The 21,625-nt window shown below is 47.3% G+C and overlaps 1 protein-coding gene across 5 annotated transcripts in view; it reads left to right on the plus strand.

Moving 5' to 3' along the window:
* TBX5 (T-box 5) overlaps positions 1–21,625 on the plus strand; it is a 53,811-nt gene that overhangs the window by 22,784 nt on the left and 9,402 nt on the right. For all 5 annotated transcript variants that reach the window (XM_013982915.2, XM_013982910.2, XM_013982911.2 and 2 more), the window contains exon 8: positions 17,810–18,036. In XM_013982915.2, coding sequence (XP_013838369.1) covers positions 17,810–18,036 — 227 coding nt within the window. The remainder of the gene's footprint in view (positions 1–17,809; positions 18,037–21,625) is intronic.

Genomic DNA, 21,625 nt, shown 5'->3' on the forward strand with positions numbered 1-21,625 from the left:
GGGGTGATTATGCAGACAGACTCGACACCACATGGTATCCAGGGCACTGGAGGTTTGGAAGCTGGTGGTAAAAATTGCTTGGTATTTGTACATATCCTGTGGTCACGGTCGCTGATATGATGAATAGAAGGGGCTGTGGCAAATGGACATAGTGGGAATTTGGTCTGATTTGATTGTTGCCAATTTTGTCGAACATTCCCCTCTACCTCTTGATAGGCTTCCAAAATAACTTACCATATGGCAAGAGAATTAGAAATACATCCTGATCCCTTTGACCAAGAAAGGTCTTTTTCTCCCCCTCTCCCCCTTTTGGTGGGTTTAGTGTTTCAAAATAAAATGAGGTCATTCAGGAGGCTTTTCCTTATCCTTTCTGGAAGACACGAAAAGGGAAAGTTGGGCCGATGGATAGACATGCTCAAAGGAGAACAAGAAGTTTAAGAAAGAGAAAGAGAAAAAGGTTGTGGCTTTGTGGTTTTAACGTGAGGTTTAGAAATACATGCCGTGGAAATTGTTTTCAGGTAGCAGGCTTACCAGATCTAATTTTGCATGCTTTTAAAAAAATAAATGTACTGTTATCTTCAGGTGGGACCCGTACACCACACATGAATCCCTGCCTTCATAACTAGTTTCCTTCATGCTTGTGGATTTGTAAGACGCTTTTTTTGTGTGTGGTGAAAAATAACCAAGTTCTTAAATTATTATTTAAAAACACCTTTGGCCTTACATGTCTACATTTGGAAATTGGAGTTGGGTTTAGTCTTATGGTCACTGGAAAAACTGACAAATATCACAGAAAGCTGAAAGAGACCAAACTCTTTTTGGCCCTAGTCTTTTGGAGTGCCAAGTTTTTATTTCTATGTTGTCTGTGAGCCCCCTCCCCATTCTGATGGCTGTCTGTCATCAGCCATTGATGGACAAAGACCCCTCTCTGTTCTTCTGCAGGTAAAGGTCCAGGCTGTGCAGGGAGGGACTGGTTTCAGCCTGCAACCAAAGGGTTTTTTCCATCTCCCACTTCTTCCCTCCTCCTTCCCACAAGGTCAAGAGCACATGGTTTCATGGGCTTAAGGAGTTATGGATCATCCCTTGAAATTTAATCAGTCACCAGGTCCTGTGGAGTCTACCTTCTTCACATATATATCAGGATTTGCCTACATTCTCCACCCAGGCTGTCTTTTCCAGCCGTCACCATCCTCATCTGCCCCTGCCTCCTCACCTCTTGAGACCTGACTTCAGCTCTGTTCCCATCCAGGACAAACTCCAGGCAGCTGCTAAAGACATCTTTGTAAGACAGATCAGACACGCTTACTTCACAGCCTAGAACTCTCCCAGGCCTCCTGTGGCCCTCGGCGTCAGGTCCAGACTCCTTTGCGTGGCTGACCACACCCTTCCCATCTGGCCTGGCTGAGCCCCCGAGCTTTCCTCCTCTCCCTTCAGTCATGCTGAAGGATCTATTCCAAATCTGTCTTCCTCTGTTGTTTTCATTTTTGTTTTTTTAATTTTTTTGTTATAGTTGATTTACAATGTTGTGTCAATTTCTGCTATACAGCAGAGTAACCCAGTCCTATTCACACACACACACACACACACACACGTACACACGTGTTCTTTTTCTCACATTATCCTCCAACATGTTCCATCACAAGTGATTCAGTATAATTCCCTGTGCTATACTAGTTTTTTTTTTTTTTTTTTCCTTTGGCATATGGAGTTCCCAGACCAGGGATCAGATCCAAGCCATAGCTGCAACCTACACCACAGCAGCAGCAATGCTATATCCTTAACCCACTGTGTCGGGCCAGGGATTGAACCTGCATTCCAGAGCTCTAGAGAGGCCACTGATCCCATTGAACCAGATTGGAACTCCCTCATTATTTTTTGAGTAAAATAACACCTTTAGTCTGCCTCAGTCTGTCTCCTCTCCCGCACTTCCCGTGGCCATCTCCTGCCCATCATCACTAAGGCTTCCCTGTAGCTGTCCTTTCTTCCATGAAGCTTCCCTTGGCAGCAGACTTTGTAGTCAGGGTATGTCTGTTCCCAGGAGCCCTCAGGCCAGGGCCTGGTGCTCTGGAAGCTGGTTGGACAGATGATGGCCGTGGAAGGATAGACAGGTGGGGAGGTACAGGTGTTTGAGAGCTCCGCTCCCCTCAACACAGCTGAACAACACAGCTGGCTAGATGTTGAGGCAGATGACTCTACTCTGATCTGAACTGGTGCCCTAACCATCTCCTAGTTGTTGCGGATTGGCCGAGGTCTCTTTCCTGGATAGGCACTTGGAGATGGAAGGAAGGTAGGTTGGTTGGTCTTCAGTAGAAACTCAGGGATTAACGTGTTGGATCAGAACGCCCAGCCTCAGAGTCACATGGATCTTTGTGGCCGCCTTAGGAGTTGCCTTGGAGAACACAAGGGCTGAACTAACTGTTCACCAGGCTGAGCGAGTGGACAGGGTCGATTGCCCGGTTCTTTAGAGGTGGCCCCTGGGGAAGAGAGCGAGCAAAGCAGAGAGCCTCCAAGAAGCTTTGGAGTCAGACAAAGGTGGGTCCCATCCTTGCCCTGCACTTATCAGCACATGACCTTGGCCAAGGGATTTCACCTCACAGAGCTTCAGTATCCTCATCTGTAAAATGGACATAAATAAACATAGTTTCCACTTTCTGGGGGTTCTTGTAAGAATTATCTAAACAGTGCTTGGCTCCCAGTCCACCCTCCAAAAAGTGATCTGATTTGGGAGAAAACTCTTCATGCCTCCTAGTTTTGCCCCTGTTCAGAATTTTTCTTCTGGGCTGTAGTCCCAGCTCCCAAGTTGCAGGAGGCAGTGACAAGTGGGGAAGATGGCCCTCCGGAGACGGCCGTGATAACAGCCTGGCTGGAATGGCAGGCTCACTGTTAATCTTGTAATCCTGTTTCCTGTCCCCCACACACCCGGTGACAGCTGGCTCAGGGAGCAAAGCAGGGGGAATGAAATTTCCTCTAATTCCAACAATCGGACGAGGGGAGAGGGGAGGGGGAGAGGGGTGAGGTTGTGGAGGGCTGAGCATTAACTCAAAGTGATCCCACATAAATAACTTTTGGATTAGCTTGGCAAATGTCTGGGCCCTCACCTCCACCCTTCTCTTCACCCAGCAGTCTGTGATTGGAAGGTGCAGAGGGTGTCTTCATTATTTTCCAACATGTATGCATGGTTTCTGGTGACAGCCACAATAACAGCTTATTATGAAAATGGGGGAGCGAAGGAAAAGCACAGAGAAGAAAATGAAATCATTTGCAAATCCTGCCTCGAGCCGACTGATTGAAATATGTGCCAAGGTTATTTGGAAAGGTTAATCTGTGGCTTAGAAACATCTTATCCTAAAAACCAATATTTCCCAAATTGCATGCCCCCTCCCCTGGTGACAAATGAGATGATTTCAGAGGGCGCACGCAGACACACAGGCACATCAGATTGATTTCATGGACCTTATTGCTTAGAATGAGACTAGGTCCTAAGAAAGTAGGGAAAGAAGAAAAGGAGAGAGGGAGGGAGGAGAGTTAAGGCTGATTATTTAGGGAAAATATTAACCAAAGAGCAGTGGAGCTGGTATGAAGATCTGGAGGCAATTGTCAAGGTGATGGGCAAATCACAGACATTTGGGAGATACACCTGGGTTCATCCTAATGTGAAAAGTGTGACAGCTTTGCTATTGTTTGAAATGATCTAGGCCCTGGTTTTTCATAGAACATTGCTTTCTTTGAACTTTGCCTTGAACTTTCAGATGTGCTCAGACAAGTTCTGAACTTCTTAGGAGTCAAAGATGTTAGTGGCGTCAAGGCCAGGGCCACTGGGGAGGTGGGGAGAGGATGGAGCCGGGCCTTGTGGGATGAATGGGATTTGAGTCTGTTGGAAGGAAGGGTTTTCTGGGTCGGCATCAGGGAAGAAGTGGATAGGGATCTATCTACATGTCTTGGACTTGAGAGGAAGGGTCAGAGTCTAAAGATCTCTGGAAGCTAGGTGGCATGGCACTGTGACAGGGGACACTATGAGGAGGCTCTTCCTAGAAGCACGGGATGCTAGAGATAGAAGGGATCCTAGGAGGCAGCATCTGGACCAACCTGCACCCTTGTGCAGAAGGGGGAAATGTGGCCTGGTGACTCATTTATTTATTTATTTCTGGCCATGCCTATGACATGTGGAAGTTCCCAGGCCAGGGATCGAACCTGTGCCACAGCAGTGACAAGGCCAGATCCTTAATCTGCTGGGCCACCTAGGGAGGTCTTATTTCTTCACTCTTTGATCCTTGGATCTGTTGCTTTCCTCTTAAGCTCACATGCATGTATTCAGTGCCTGTTCCATGTTAAGTCCTGGGGCTGCAAAAGGTAAATCCACACAGCGAGCGAGGGGCAGGGGGCACGGATGGTCCAGCAGGCTCTGGAGCTGGGGTCCAGGCCACCACACTGATTAGGCCAGGGGCTCCTCTACTTCACTGAGCTTCTCCTTCCTCCTCTGTAAAATGGGGGATAATTATAGAACCTCCCTCCAGGGCTGTTGCATGGGTGAGAGGAGGTAATGTGTGTGTCCTAATTATTACTATTGCTATGAAACAATTCACTCCTAAATTTCAAGTGGACCTGCTGCGAAACTCTGGGCTTGCCGTCAGCTCTGTGTGGGTGAGACTTGAAATCTAGGACAGCCAGCACTCCTGTACCCAGCATCCATGTCTCTGCAGTCCTTCCATGAGGAGCTCAGAGGCCATCACAGGGCTCTAGATTTCATCCAGTTGTAGCCTGCCAGCCCTCAGGAATGCTCTCAAAATACTACTTGTGCTGGAAAGGCCAGGCGTCACTCACCATCACTGTGTGTGAAGGGAAGCCTTGGGGAGCACTTTGGCTTCCCTTGTGATGTGTGGGTCTGGAATTTGAAGCGGGTACTTCTGGGTGGTTGTTGCTTGCTGTCAGGTGTTGGTGGAAGTGGCAGGTAGTTGAAGTCCAGGCAAGGCTGGATGCCCAGGATGGTCCACCCCACCACCCGTGGTTGGCACTGGCTCCTGGCTGGGAGCCCATCTGGGTTGCCCAAGAGGCCTGTCCAGCATGGCAGGCTCAAGGGAGAGGGAGTCCCTGCTTGGTTGGAGTCGCAGGGCCTTTGCTCACTTGACCTTGGGAGGCTGTAGTGTCTCTTCTGCTGCATTCTGTTGGCTGAACAGGGCTCACTAAGTGGGCCCAGATTCCAGGAGGAGAATAGACATCCCTCCTCTAGATAGAAGGGGAGCCAAAGAGTAGGCCTGCATTTTTTTTTAAATTTAAATGTATTATTTAAAAAATTTTATGGCTGCAGCTATGGCATATAGAAGCTCCTGGGCCAGGGATTGAACCCGAGCTGTAGTTGTGACTTGTGCTGGAACTTCAGCAATGCTGGATCCTTTAACGCACTGTACTGGGCTGGGGTATCAAACCCATGCTTCTGCAGTGACATGAGCCACTGCAATTGGATTCTTAACCCCCTGTACCACAGTGAGAACTTCTGAGCCCACATGTGTTAATACTGCCCCACCATGTGCAGGAGCTCCTGGTGCGGTCCCTGGCCCAGAGTGATGCTGGAGCATGTCAGGTGTTGAGATGGGATCTGTGCCCTGGTGAAGCTAGAGGCCAGGTTGACCTGCCCTAGGGCCACACAACCAGTCAAAGTGCAGAGGCTGGGCTGTGAGCTTGGGCTTCTTCCAGATGGAGAGAATCCCCTGTCTGCCCTGCCAGGTGGCCACTGGCTTTGGAATGACAGACAAGTAGGCAGAGGGCTCCCCCCAGTAGGCAGAGTAGGCAGAGTAGGCAGAGTGCTCCCCCCACGCCCCGCACCCCAGCAGTTCTGGCTTTAATTCATGTAGCATGGCCTCAAGCAATGCCTGGTCTTTCCATCAGACACGGCATTTATGGAGCGTTGTCAGGGGCTAGCAGAGTGTAGGGTGATGGCCTCAGAGCTCTTCATGGAGGAATCGAGGCGGCCTCCACCTCCTCAACCTTTTACAGGACTGCCGATGCCTTGGCAGGAAGTGGTCTCTGGGGCTGGGGTACCCAGAGTTGCTGTTCAGCTGACCTGGATCTTGAGCCCCCGCAAGCAGAGAGCAGATAGGAAAGCTTAGAGCCCTGAATGTCCCAGGCAGGGTAAATAGGTTGAGGACATCTCTACCACCCACCTGAGAAACTGGCCATTGTCCCCTCTCCGAAGTGCCTCTGTCACCTCCTCCTCTTCTTCCTCGAGGGTGGGGGCTTCTTAATCGGAATCTAGAATCCCTTTGGAGGAGTTCCCATCATGGCTCAGTGGTTAACGAATCTGATTAGGAACCATGAGGTTGCGGGTTTGATCCCTGGCCTTGCTCAGTGGGTTAAGGATCTGGCGTTGCTGTGAGCTGTGGTGTAGGTCGCAGACGCGACTCGGATCCCGAGTTGCTGTAGCTCTGATGTAGGTCGGCAGCTACAGCTCTGATTGGACCCCTAGCCTGGGAACCTCCATATGCTGCAGGAGCGGCCCAAGAAATGGCAAAAAAGACAAAAAAAAATTAAGATCCCTTTGGAAAATCCAATTAAAGCAAGGAACTCTGAAAAACTCACAACATATAAGTAGAAGGAAAATGTCAAACAATGTCAAGGGATTCATAGGGTCCGGGACCCTTGACAGGTTAAAATCATTCTATTGGAGCCATCCCTCTGGTTTCCAGCCCTTCCTTCCTGATTTTAAATGCATGTTCAGCTCCTTAACCTCACTGGTCAGTTTTCAAGTGGGAGGCTTGGTGCTCTGGCGTTCTTATGCTTGAGGTTAAAGGTAACGGGCAGGTCCAATTAAGGAGGTGTGATTTCCAAAACCATATTCTGGAGACGGCATTAACTCCCCACTCCTCGCTGTTCTTTTGGCTATAGGCATGTGGCTCCCCCCCCAGAAAAGTGTGAATTTGTGGCAAACAAGAGGAGGGTTATGTTCGAGAGGCCTAAGCTGTGAGATGGTGCTTTGTCCCAAGGGGTCCCATCTTGGGTCCTGGTTGTCCATCGTGTTCATCATCTTCTAACTTTTTCCCATTTATCTGTCACGCTGTACCCCCCGCCCAGCGAACCTCCTCTTCAGGGACAGTGTCTGTGGGCAAATCACATTAAAGCAGAGTTTCTCAAACTTTTGGCAGACATCACAATTAGCTGGGAATGTTAAAGGAGTGAATTTCTGGGTCTTACCTTCAGGGGTTCTGAATCAGCAGCTCTAGGGAAGGGGTCAGAAGCTGGCCTTTAACAGGTTATCTGCTGGAGAGGGTCCCCTGGTCACACCTGGATTATCCCTTGCCCCTACAGGACGAACAAAGACATGCAGGTAATGCATGATTTTATTTTTAGGAAATAAAGCACATGTGTTGGGCTGTTGTATAGAAAAGAACATTTTTCTCTACTTGGTGCTAAACTTGAGCTGAACATTAGAAGTACCTGGAGTGTGTTTCAGTGTTTTATTACGAAACATGTAAGACATACAGATAACATAGAATTGTACACTTAGCACCTTTATACCCACTGATCAGGCTCTACAATTAATATGTTGCTATGTATTTGCTCTACCACACATCCATCCACCAACCTGTCTGTCCATCCATCCATTCATCCATCCATCCATCCATCCATCCATCCATCCACCCATCCATTCATCCATCCATCCATCCATCCATCCATCCACCCATCCATTCATCCATCCATCCATCCACCCACCAATCCATCCATCCATCTTATTCTTTTCTGATGCATTTCAAACTCAGTTGCAGACATGAGTCCTTTCACCCATGTGTAATTCAGCATGCATACTATTAACTGGCATCTAAGTTTTCGTTCAAGATTCTCTACTGCAGGTAAAATTTATATACAGTGAAATGTGCGGATCTTAAGTGAACCATTCAGTTCTTGACAAATGTACAAACCTGTGAAACCTAAGCCCTGTCATAAGATAGCTGGGGCCCCTTCACTCCAGCACATTCCTTCATGCCCCCTTCCTAGTTAATTCCTCCTCCCCCTCTCTACCAGAAACAAGCAATATTCTGATTTTTTAAATTATGGGTTAGGTTTGTCTGTTATAGAACTTTATGTAAAAGGAATCATATAGTGTTTCTCCTTTTGCGTAAGGCCTTTTTTTTTTTTCCCTCCTGGAGAGCTTTTAAAACTCCAGTGTCCAGGCTGTATTGCAGAACAGTGGCATCAGTATTAAAAAAAAATTCTCCAGGTAATTACAGTGTCAGCCAAATTTGAGACTCACTTCTCAGGAGAGATTCTCCCATGTCTGCCCATCCCCACCTTAAGCCCTGTCTCTCAATTATCTCATCACAGTAGTTAATGCTATCACGTTGGAAATTTGTTTTTGTTTTATTCTTTGTTTTTCTTTTTTTAGGGCTGCACCCTTGGTATATGGAAGTTCCCAGGCTAGGGGTTGAATTGGAGCTACAGCTGCTGGCCTATACCACAGCCACAGCAATGCCAGATCCAAGCCCTGTCTGCAACCTACACCACAGCTCACGGCAATGCAGGATCCTTAACTCACTGAGTGAGCCCAGGGACTGGGCCTGAATCCTTATGGATACTAGTCGGATTCATTTCTGCTGCACCACAATGGGAACTCTCAATTTTGTTTTTTTTAAGGGGTAAGGCAGAACTCTCAATTTTATGTTAGTCCCCAGAACATTTAGCATTCCTGAAGAAGTGGTTGCTTTGGGGTGCCTTTGCCAAGGTCATCATTTCACTGATGGTCACCAGGAGGTCCTTGGCTTAATTCGTCATGACCGGGGGACCCCCCCCCCCCGTGACTCCCCATGGAACAGAGGAGGCCTTAAGACAATCCCTTGAGTGCAGGAAGCAGTTTCAGAAAGGTCCCTGTCCCAAGTTAGTCCAGATCCCTCTGGCCTCCAGCTTCCGGAAGGACAGAGAACCAGCCTCAGAAGGCATCTCTTCACCTTCCCGCCCTCCCTCCAAAATTATTAAAAGACACAGAAGTTCCTTCCCATCGTGGTGTGGCAGAAACCAATCCGACTAGGAACCATGAGGTTGCAGGTTTGATCCCTGACCTTGCTCAGTGGGTTAAGGATCTGGCGTGGCCGTGAGCTGTGGCGTAGGTTGCCGACGCAGCTCGGATCTTGCGTTGCTGTGGCTGTGGTGTAGGCCAGCAGCTACAGCTCTGATTGGACCCCTAGCGGGACCTCCATATGCCCTGGGTGCGGCCCTAAAAAGCAAAATAAATAAATAAAATTTTTAAAAAACCAAAATTATTAAAAGATGCAAACAGAAACTACTATTGGAATTTGTTCTCACTGTGGCCCAGTGGGTTAAGGATCTGATGTTGCCCCAGCTGTGGTAGAAGTCACAGCTGTGGCTCAGATTTGATCCCTGGCCCAGGAACTTTCATGTGCCATGGCTGCAGCCCCACCCCCCAAAAAAAGAAAAAAAAATAAAACTTACCACCACCAACAAAAAACAAAACTACTAAAACTAAGACATGGTTAAACTCGTTCAAATTGTCAGTTTTATGAGTCTGATCTAAAGTATCGAGCTTTTCCATTTAGTCCTAGATACTTGGTAATGCTCTTTGACACACTAAGCGCCCATCAAAGGTTTCATCTGTATGGATCTTTCATGGCTGTGGTGTAACATCCAGCTTTTACCCAGGGGCTCATGATGATACTGCAAAGTGGGCTTTCTTATTCCCATCTGCAGATTGGAGAAACTGAGGCAGATGTCGATGTCGTAACTGTCCATGCAGCTGGTCCAGGACTTTTCTCATGTTGCCAGAGCTGCCTCTGTAGTGTCCCTCAAAACCTTTTTGTGATTCACAGACCCCTCTCAAGTAGCTAATGCAAGGATGGACCTCTCCCTAGAAAAATGGACAAGCTTCTGTTATCTGATATTAAGGGCGGGGAGGTGGGGGGAGTCATAGATCAGTTGAAGCCCTTGCAAGGTAAGAACTTGTGCTTCAAAATAGAATGAATGACGTGTGGTTTATAAGCTGGGGTTTATTGAGCAGTGTGCCCCAACTATATGCTAAACTTTTCAAGCACTGTATCATTCAACCCTCCCAAGAGGCAGTGAGTCTGATCATTCCCATTTTACAAGCAGGAGACCGAGGCTCAGAGAAAGGAAGAAATTAGCCAACCCCCCAGTGGCCAAGTTGGTAGCTTGGTACCAAAGGAAGGCACATGCATGCTGACCAGTGCCTCAACTCGAAACAACCCCCTGGATATGAACTTAATGTAGGTCCCATTGTGGCGCAGTGGAGACAATCAGACTAGTATCCACGAGGATGAGGGTTCAACCCCTGGCCTTGCTCAGTGGATCGGGGATCCGGCATTGCCATGAGCTGTGGTGTAGGTTGCAGATGTTGCTCAGATCTGATGTTGCTGTGGCTGTGGCATAGGCAGCAGTTGTAGTTCCTAGCCTGGGAACTTCCACATGCCATGGGTGAGGCCCTAAAAGGCAAAAAAAGAGTAGATATTTAATAAGGGAACCCCAAGGTCTCTAACCAGAGTGGTCATAAATGGCAGGTGCTCAGGGCCAGAGAGCTCAGCGTCCCTGAGTTTCTTGTGCCACTCAGATCGCTGGTTGAATCAGTGGTGGGAAATCCACATAACCTCTCTGTGTTCCCCTGGTCTTACCAGCAAGATGGGACAGCCAGTGGTCCCTGTGCTTTCCTCCGGCTTGCTGGCATGCTGTGAGTTGAGAAACAAAAGGGTCGCGAGGCATTTTGTAGACAAGAAGAGGGAGCGATTATTATTTGCAGAGGTAAACCCCGTCTGGGGTGAGCTGCCCCACCTCCCCCTTTCCCCCCTTCCCTCCAGTGTCCACACCTCTTAGATAACTTCCCCAAGTGTATTAGAAATCAGAAAGGCTCTCCTGGGATTGCCCCCCCCGCTTTTCATTTTAATCACAGATTAAAGTGCTAGTGAGAGGAGGAATTTGCTCCCCGAGAACAGAGATTTTACAGTCCCCAGCCTTGCCCCAGTGTGCTGCTTTAGTTGTTTGAGAGAGACTGCCAGAAACTGAGTAAGCATGGCCAGGGGAAAACAACAACAGAACCTTCCCCCCCGCAGCACCCCCGTACCCCTGCCACCTGCTCCCGTGAAAAGGCCAATTCAGTCGGCCGCGGTGGAAAACATTCTCAGGGGCATTCGTTAGCTGGCAGCGGGCTGCAATGCAGTTTGGCTGTGGATTTCAATATTCCCTTGTAACGTTTTACAACCCAGACCCGGAGACAATGGCGTCATTCATGGCATCCGCTCACGTGGAACAGAATGTGAGAGCGAGGCAGAGCCGGGGAGAAGCTGGTCTGTCAGCAGCCCTGACACTCAGGGTGAGCTGAGGTACTCAGGGCCCTGGTTGGTTGTCCAGACTGGGCAGAGCATGTCTGTGCCTACAGGATGTGAGTAGAGCTGTTGATACAGCGGAGAGCAGTGGGATTTGTAGGACTGATTGACAGTTTGACCAGTGGAGGTTGATGTTGCCTGCTGTAGCCAATAGCTGACTGTCACCATAGAGGATGCTCTGTGGAACAGAATGGTCGTGTCGCCCAAGCAGCAATGGGAAGGCAACAGTGTCCTGTTATCAAATATACATTAGCAAGAGCATTGGAATAACACCGACCCAGGGTGCAGCTCGGCTTTACCTCTTCTGAGCTGGGTGATCTGGGGCAAGTTGCTTAACCCCTCTGAGCTTCATTTTCTCTAGCTCTAAAGTAAATCTAATCATGCTGATGAAATGGGATTCTTGCCAGGATCCAATGAGGGAAAGCCTATCAGTCAACCAGCACAGTGGCTGGAACATTAGGACACGTGGGAAAAAACAATGTGGCTGGTGAGGAAGAAGATGAGGATGAGGATGGTGATGGCGACAGTGGCGACTAGGCTGGTGGTGAGAAAACTGTCCCCCGTTGCTGCCCCTCTTCCCAGACACACAAGGGCTTTTCAGCTTTCACTTTAATTCTCTGGTGCCCTGGATTCTTCAAGGATGCTCTCAAACTCTGGAGGAAAAGAGTTCATCTTCTCATCACAGGGATTTGAGAGACTTCGCTGTATTGCTACTCACTGAGTTCCTTTGATTGGTCCAAGATGAGCCCCGGGAGAATTATCCCAGTGTTGTTTGATGGCTCCATTTTCTTCTCTTTGCCTCTGTAATCCCATCCTGATTGAGAAGTCACTCCACCCTTCCCGTGCCTCGATTTTGACACCTGTCAGACAGATTGGGGGATGTGGTGTTTCCTACTCCAAGGGAGATACGCTCCATTGACGGTGGGGATGAGGTTTCAGGCTCCTCGGGGAGGGAAACGCACTGGGAGGGACAAGTGGTTATGGGGATAATCTGGCTTTCCCACTTCTGTGAGTGTGAGTAATCAAAAGCAGAATTTGGCCCTTCCAGAGAGCCCTTTTGCAATTTGGCAGTGCCGGAAGGGAGAATTCCACGGAGTCCATTGATACATTCGCTTGTAAATTCCCTCAGCCAACATTTTTTAAGAGTTATTTTCTTTAATTAAAAGAAAATAACCATCCCCATTAAGAATATCAAACTAAATGAGATTTCCCTCTTCCTATTGGATCTCTGACAGCCCGGTACTTGAACTAAACAAGACCTAGATAGAATCGCCAGTGAGATTTGACAACTTTTATGTTTTATTATTATAATAATTTTTCTTTTTTTTCCATTACGTAGCTTGGGCTGCCAAGCTGGAACGCTAAAGCTAATTTCATTCCTTCCAGCCTCCTGGCCCCAGGGGGAGATTCTGAGTGGTGGGGATGCTCATGACAGCTCCAGCTTTGGTTCTGAGATGGCACAGACCACGGGAAGCTGGGCCAGGGGACCCCAGGGTGGCGGGAGGGTGTCTGTAGCCTCATGGAAACTTGGCTGACTCTCCGTTGTCTCCTGCCTGGTTACTGCGATGTGTTTTCAGATGACAAACAAAGGCAGGGGCCCAGCGTGGAGATCGTCATATCACTGAGGGGTGGGAGAAGTGGGAGAAGAGCCTTGGGCCCCTGCACCCCTGCACCCCTAAAAGTATATTATGTTTTCAAAATCGAAAGACGTCATTAGGAGATTTCTCAAAGTCATTAGGGGACTGTTGGGTCAGAATTCTGGTTGTGTCTCTTTCTAGCTGTGTGATGCCAGGCAAGTTACTTAATCCCTCTGGGCCTCAGTTTTCCAATCTGCAAAATGCAGACAAAAGCAATATCCACTTCTTAGGATCACAGAGAGGATGAAGTGGGCTGGTGCCGAGGGCATCCTTCAAAATGTGCTGGGTGTAGTGCTCTTTGTATGTGAGATGATTTCAGGTGTACTCTTTGATTTTAACAGGTGCGAGAGGATCTATAACTAGCACTACAAACCCCTACTTTAATGGATGTTATTACTCAGAGGGAGGCTAAACTTATTTAGATAAAGAATTAAATTTTTTTTTTTTTTTTTTTTTTGGCCGAACCTGCAGCATCTGGAATTTCCCAGGGCCAGGGATTGAACCTGAGCCACAGCAATGACATTGCAGAGTCGTTAACTGCTAGGCCACCAGGGAACTCCTAGATAAAGAATTAATGTTAAGGAGTTCCCGTCGTGGCGCAGTGGTTAACGAATCCGACTAGGAACCATGAGGTTGCGGGTTCGGTCCCTGCCCTTGCTCAGTGGGTTAACGATCCGGCGTTGTCGTGAGCTGTGGTGTAGGTTGCAGATGCGGCTCGGATCCCGCATTGCTGTGGCTCTGGCGTAGGCCGGTGGCTACAGCTCTGATTCGACCCCTAGCCTGGGAACTTCCATATGCCGCGGGAGCGGCCCAAGAAATGGCAAAAAAAGACAAAAAAAAAAAAAAAAAAAAAAGAATTAGTGTTAAAAGTGGAGTAAGTTAAAGAATAGTTGGTCCATGGCAAAAACCACAGCTTAGTTCAGAATTTTCTGATATATATTTCTTCTAGGGAGGGGTTTTTCCCCTGTTTAGGACCATGAGCCTCTCTGGCAGTCTGGGGAAGCTTATGGATGGGTTACGTCTCAGAATGATATGATTAAATGTGTAAAATAAGATGCCAAGATTGCAAAGGAAACCAATTATATTCAAATATCGTTATCAAAGTCTTTTCTAAATGGCGATATAGCAATAAATGCTCTTAATAAATGTCTTAAGTAACAGGATCTAGTAGCAGGTCGAAAATGACTGTAATTTTGAGGTCGTTTTGAGCATAAATGGCATCTGGAGACACGTACAGCTGCAACGAGAGATGAAATTATTTTGTTTCTGTTGATGACAGTCGCTAGGGCTGCTAACTCAACTGTGGCTCATTGCCTGCACCCATCACAGAAAGAAATACTAAATTCCAATCCAAGATTAGTGAAAATAAAGACGTCATTTTGGAAATCCAAGTTCACACCCCTCTGTTTTCCCCAAAGTTAAGACCTCCAAGTTGAGGAGACAGGCTCATGGAACTGCTGACTCTGGAGAAATTTTATGGGCTGAAAGCACGAGTCATTTTGTAACTGCAGACACGATGGTTTCTACTCCATGCCAGATACTTTCTAGAGTGCATTGTTGGATGGTTTCAACAATTTTGTGAGATAACTGACTCTCAGAGAGATTAAATGCCTTGTCCAAGATCCCACAGCGATTAGATGGGAGGGCTGATAGGGAATGCATATTTTCCTGAAGCTCGCTCATACCTTTATTCTTCCCAAGCTACCCTGATTCTTAGATAGTTAAGTAAAAATCAGAGTCTGGTGGGTTATCAGGGAAGAGAAGGTAACTGGGGAACTCAGCGAAGACCGCTGTGGCTTCTCCACACTCTTTATATTGTCCCCGTTTCACAGATGAGGAAACTGACGCTTAGCAAGGCAACTGGCTTCATCTGAGCTCATGGAGTTAGCAAGGACACTTTGGGGGTGCTTCAGGCTTGATGGGGTGGAGGACCCATTTCTGGGGGTTGCATGAAGATTGGACATTTCCCTAGATGTAGTAGCTTTTCTGGATCCACAGATGACTTGAGATCAGATTTGAATCCTGTTCTGCTCCTCTGCCTCCCAGGCAACCCTCTTGAATAAGAAATGTGGGGGGTACTTTGAATATCTTCATTTTCATTTTGCTTTCATCCAAGTTCTCCTGTGAATTTCAGCTCTGTTTCCATTGCCTTTTTTCACTGGAGATGGGGACATGGGGAGGATGAATGGACACCCTGGAGGGTCACAGGTCACACCAGGAGGCCATAAGCACTTCTTTTATTTGTGAGTGTATTCCCCCAAGCCTCGTCCTCCTGCTCTGCTATACTCATAATTATATTAATAATTCATATACTAATTCTGTTAATAATAATTGCTATTATTTTCAACATGGAAATATTTGTCTAAACTTCATAAATGCTCACTATAAGAAACACAGCTCAGGTCACTGCAGAGGTGCAGGTTCAATCCCTGGCCCAGCATAATGGGTTAAAGGATCCAGTGTGGCCACAGCTATGGCTTGAATTCAATCCCTGGCTCGGGAACTTTATGGATGAGCCATAAAAAAGAAAAAAAAAGAGTCATGCAATGCAGATGTGCAGAAAGTAATAAGTTTTCCCATAACCCCAGCTCTTGGAGGGAACCACTGGTATTCATTCCATAATTTAGATCATTTTATGTCCTATGTCTTTAATTTATGTTGCACAGATTTCTGAGTTTGTGCATGTACAGCCTTTTCGTTCCTTTTAAAGGCTGCATAATAGTCCATGGCTGAGCTCTATCAAAGTTGACTTAACCATTAATGAGAACATTTAGGTTGTTTCTAGTTTTTTCCTCTTATTCTAGACAATGCTGCAGAGAAAATCCTTGCGCTTATGTCTTTGGACATGGACCTGAACAGCTTCTTACAAAAATTCATAATAATGGGATTCTTGACTCTACATTATTGTGTGTATTTTTTAAAAAATGGATGCCAACATTCTCTTGTGGTACGACGGGTTAAGGATCTGGTGTTGTCATTGCAGCAGCTTAGGTTTCTGCTTTGGCTTCGGTTTGATCCCTGGCCTGGGATTTCCACATGTCATGGGTGGGGCCAAAAAATGAATGGAGCCATCAAACTCCCTTCCAGAAAAGGTGCAGCCGATCACCCTTCCATCAGCCTACATGCTGTAATAGTTACTCTCCTGCGCAGGATTCCCCTTCCCCGTCCCCAACGGTGGCAGCCCCTTCCTCTTAGTAGATGTGGGAAAGTTATGGGTCAGGCTGTTCTCTTCTTATACACCCCAATGGTTTCTCTCAATTCTCCCTTTTCTCTTTGAGCCATCCCTCCTCTCAGCTCCTCTGCAAACTCTCACTCTGGTCCTTCCTCCACCCACCTGGTTTCTTTTGGGGGCTCTTGGCGATGCTTAGAACTACTTTCCTCCATTCCAAGAGAGGTTCTGTTGATTTTCCCAATATCTTATGAGGAAAAAATAGGACTACCTGGTCTGAAAGCTGTCAGTAAGAGAAGGAGCATGAGAGTGTGAGGGACCAGATTTTGAGCACTTTGGAGAATGCTCTACATAGGCGTCATAAACTGAGGCTCAGAAATGTTGTGGTCCAGAGGTCTGTAAGTGATGGAGCTGGGATGTGAATCTGGAGCTACCTGGTCTTAGATCTCATGCTTGGTTCTCTGTCTCCTTTGCCCTCCTCTTCTTTCTTCTCCTTTTCCTTCCCTCTCTCTCCTCTTCCACTCTGTCTCCCCAGAACTATGACAGTCATGCTGTTGTCAGACATTTGTGGAGCACTCACTATGTGCCAAGTACAGTTCTAAGCCTTTAATATGTATTGACTAATTTCTTCTCTCAACAACTCTTTGAACCGGGGATTTTTATTATCCCTACTTTACAGATGGGAAAACCAAGGCACAGAGAAATTAAGTATTATGTCAGTGGAGAAGACAAGCACAGCAGCTCAAAAGAAAATTCCAAGGCACAAGCAGTCAACTCTCCAGATTAGGATAGCCTAGGGTCGTGCGTGACTACCCTAGGTGGTCAGCCACCATTCTCTAGTAATGCTGGGCAAAGACCGAAGCTCCATGTTAAAGGTGGAGACCAGAGGCGAAGTCTCAGGGACCTTGCAGCACTTTAGCTTTTGAATTACGGAATTCAAAAACATCTAGAGTAGGCTGCAATAATTCAACTGCCCTATGTATTTACTGTTTGTTAAAAGGTGTCCTGAGGAGTTTCTGTCTTGGCGCAGCAGAAACGAATACGACTAGGAACCATGAGGTTGGGGGTTTGATTCCTGGCCTCTCTCAGTGGGCTAAGGATCTGGCATGGCTGTGGCTGTAGTGTAGGCTAGCAGCAACAGCTCTGATGAGACCCCTAGCCTGGGAACCTCCATATGCCACGGGTGCGGCCCTGAAAAGACAAAACAAGACCCCTCCCCCCAAAAAAGGTGTCCTGAACTGGGGGTGCTCATTTTCTTTTCCACATACGTGTAGAACTACTCTTAAAACTACTTGCCTGATGTATATAAGGCATGAAAAGTGATGACTGAATACATCTGCCACAGCATATGATGCACTTGATCCCTTTCTTTCTTTCTTTCTTTCTTTCTTTCTTTCTTTCTTTCTTTCTTTCTTTCTTTTTTGACCATACCCATGGTATGCAGAAGTTCCTGGGCCAGGGATTGAACCTGGGCTACAGCAGTAACCTGAGCCATAGCAGTGACAATGCCGAGTCCTTAATGGCTAGACCATTGGGGAACTCCGATCCTCTTATTTCTTATTCTGTGATTTTTTTTTTTTCTGGTGGATTCTTTGACCCTGTGGTTCAGCCAGTGGGAGGCTCTCTATCAGGCCACTGATCAACGTTACTTTGCATCTTCTCTCTTTCAGTAAAGAATATCCCGTGGTTCCCAGGAGCACAGTGAGACAGAAAGTGGCCTCCAACCACAGTCCCTTCAGCAGTGAGCCTCGTGCTCTCTCCACCTCATCCAACTTGGGGTCCCAGTATCAGTGTGAGAATGGTGTGTCCGGCCCCTCCCAGGACCTCCTGCCCCCACCTAACCCGTACCCACTTCCCCAGGAGCACAGCCAAATTTACCATTGCACCAAGAGGAAAGGTGAGTGTGACAGCCCTGCCAACTGGCTGCTTTCTCTACTTGAAGAAAAAAAGGACACATAACCACATGTATTTACTTTAAGAATATAACCAATACAAAACTGCAGAGAGATTGTAAGAAATTCAAACCATTCGGGTAATACTAGAGATTCCTTTGATATGTCTCCTCCAAGCTCTAGCCCCTTCCTTGGGGACAGACCTTATTGAACTGGTGAGACCCATTTATTTGTTTGTGCTTGCACACACGCATATACAAAGGGTTTTGCTTATACTTTTAACAGTTGATATCATACTGTATGTATTTTGCAATATGCATTTTTTTAAACTTTATAGTACATTGCAGATATCTTTTTGTGAGCCTCCAGTGGCCTCATTCTTTTTAGCTGCTGAAGAGGAAGTATTGTTTCAAATGGATACAGTGGAGTTTATGGTGCCAGTAATGACCAGGGAGTCTGCGTTGTGTTATAAACCAGTGTCTTGGTTGTGTTATAAGCCATGCTGCAGGGAACTGCCTTCGAATTAGATGACTTTTCCTCTTATTATCTGAGTCCAGAGCAGAGGTTAAGGAAGGAAATTTCTCTTGGCATGTTTTTCGAGTCAGAATTGTAAGGGTTGATGTGGGCAGTGGGGCCAGAGAAACCCAGATTTGAGTCTCGGCTCTGCCACCAGCTTCCTGTGTGACCTCAGGCAGGTGTCCTAGCCCCTCAGTGCATCAGTTTCTCACTTCGTAAATAGTGCTGAGTTCCTTAGAGCAATTGGTACTTGGTAAACACCCCGTGGGTGGCAGTTGTGATGGAAAAGTGGCAGGTATCCTTCCAGAAAGTGAGTCCCGGTAGGAAGTGAGGAGAAGACTGCTCATCCAGGTGAAGGCTGGGGAAGCAGGACCTAAGAGGAGGGGACTGTGTACCCTAGGGCTCACTCCCATGGCTTTCAGAGTCAGACAAGTGAGATGAGTCCTAGCTTTGCCATTTTTAAATGTTTATGATGAGGGGCAAGTTAGGAAACTCCTCTAAACCTCACTACAAAACATCTCTAGAGGAGGGAATTCCCATTGTGGCTCAGTGAAAATGAATCTGACTAGTATCCATGTGGATGCAGGTTCAATCCCTGGCCTTTCTCTGTGGGTTAAGGATCCGGCATTGCTGTGAGCTGTGGTGTAGGTCGCAGATGTGGCTCAGATCCCGAGTTGCTGTGGCTGTGGTGTAGCCTGGCAGCTGCAGCTCCGATTCAACCCCTAGCCTGGGAACCGCCATAGGCCATGGGTGCGGACCTAAAAAGACAAAACAAACAAACAAAAAACTTGTATAGAGGAGTTGCCTGCTTCAGTGCAGTGGGTTAATGATCCAGCTTGTCTCTGTGGAGGTGCCAGTTCGATCCCCAGTCTGGTGCAGTAGGTTAAGGATCCAGCATTGCCACAGCTGTAGCGTAGGTTCCAGCTGTGGCTCAGATTCAGTCCCTGGCCCGGGAACTTCCATATGATGTGGGGGTGGCCGAAAAAGAAAAAAACAAACTATAGATTTGGGTTCATGATTGGACCTGCCTCAAAGGCTTGGTGTGAAGATGTCATGAAGCCGTGCCTGTCCTGTGTTCAGCATAGGGTGAACTTAATAAGCCACCCCTGTTTTGCTCCAGCAGGCCCAAATCTCAGTCTTTTGAGTGGCCTGTTGTACCTCACAGCATTGACAGCCAACACGATGCCTTTCAAAGTCCAGTGCCTGGTCCCTGGACCATCTTGGGGGAAAAAAAAAAAAAAAACCTTACTAACCAAAACTGATGGCTGGTGCCTGGACCATCTTGAAAAAAATCTGAACAACTCACTAACCAGAACCAATGGGAAAGGATGCTGTGCTGGCTTTCTCTGGGTGGGGACATAAGGAAAGGAACACACTTTGACTCTAGGACATTTTCAAAAATCATGTTTTGAAGGAGGGAAGAGCTGTCCTTGGTCCAAGCCTGGGGCTGGGGAGCTGACTTGGTGAGACTGAGCTTTCCAGGCTTACCTGAAGCCCATGCAGGCTCCTTGGGTCTGGAGGGACTGAGCACCGTCACCCCAACAAGCCCCCTGGCCCGACTCCCAGCACAACCTCTGCCAGGTGGGCCGGAGACCAGATGCCTGCAAACATGCCTCTCCAGGCACAAGCAGGGGTTAAGAATGCCCCATGGAGCTCAGGTCCCTGCACAGAGGTTCTGTTTTGTGTTATATTTAAGGGTGTCCTGCCTGGGTTCAGATCACAACCTTTTCAAGAACGCTATTAAGTAGTTGCTATTATGAACCCACTCGACAAATGGCAAAACTGGGGCTTACAAAGGGAAAATTGTGTCTGATCATTCTTGAAGGCAGAATTTGAATCCAAGCCTGGTCTGCAGACTCTGCTTGGGCCCTGAACCGTTTCTGCTTCTGTTACCTTTGCGTATGAGTGACTGTCTCCAGATTTCATCCTCTACTAGAGATCTACTCTTGAGATTGGGTCAAACATGCCAATTAAGAACTCACCAGGTTTGGAGTTCCTATAGTGGTGCAGTGGGAAGGAATCTGACTAGGAACCGTGAGGTTGCGGGTTCAATCCTTGGCCTCACTCAGTGGGTTAAGGATCTGGCTTTGCTGTGAGCTGTGGTGTAGGCTGCAGCTGTAGCTCTGATTCGACCCCTAGCCTGGGAACCTCCATATGCCACAGATGCGGCCCTAAAAAGCAAAAAAAACACAACTCACCAGGTTTGAATTAAAGAGTTCTTTCAATTAAATTAATGTCAGACTAAAAAAAAAAAAAAAAGAGGAGGAAGTTACAGAGAATCAGGGCACTGTCTTAGGTTCAGGATTTCCAGCAGCATCATTGTAAGTGCAGCAAAGGATGCAGGGGAAAGACTTCAAAAGCAAGGCTGATGAACCTCTTCAAGTGATGTGAACAGTTGGCTTGTATGGTGCTTCGAGGAATCCTCGAGTGACCTAGGGATCAACTTGAGGTGGCCCCAGGGGAGGCTGAATTCAGTGGTTGGTCCATTGCTGTATGTCCCAGCAGTGTGGTCATGGATAACTTGCTTCAACTGTTTTCTGAGCCTCAATCCCCTTTTCTGCAACATGGGGTTAATAGGAGTACCTACCCAGCAGGTTTGTTATGAGATGAAATGAGATGATCCAGGTCAAGCACCCAAAAGTGCCTGGTACCTATAAGTCCCCGTGAGCTAGCCGCTGCCCTGCCCTTGGGAAACTCACACTGTCACAAGCAGCTCAGACATTGTGTGACTCATTGTAGTCTTGTTTGATGAAGATGGCAATCAAATGCTATAAAGGAGATATGCAAAGTCCTAACAGAAATCAAAGTGGGGGGTTCCCATTGTGGCTCAGTGGGTTACAAACACAACTAGGATCCACGAGGATGTGGTTTCAATCCCTGGCCTCATTCATCGGGTTAAAGATCCGGCATTGAGGCAAGTCTCGGTGTAGTCACAGATTCGGCTTAGATTAGACCCCTAGCCTGGGAACTTCCATATGGTGCAGGTGGGGCCCTAAAAAAAAAAGAAAAAAATCAAAATGGGATATTGGACTAGGGTGGGGTGTGGGAAAGGATTTCAGCTGAGGTCTGCAGAGAGTG

The sequence above is a fragment of the Sus scrofa genome, chromosome 14 (genome assembly GCF_000003025.6).
Source record: "Sus scrofa isolate TJ Tabasco breed Duroc chromosome 14, Sscrofa11.1, whole genome shotgun sequence".
NCBI lineage: Eukaryota > Metazoa > Chordata > Mammalia > Artiodactyla > Suidae > Sus > Sus scrofa.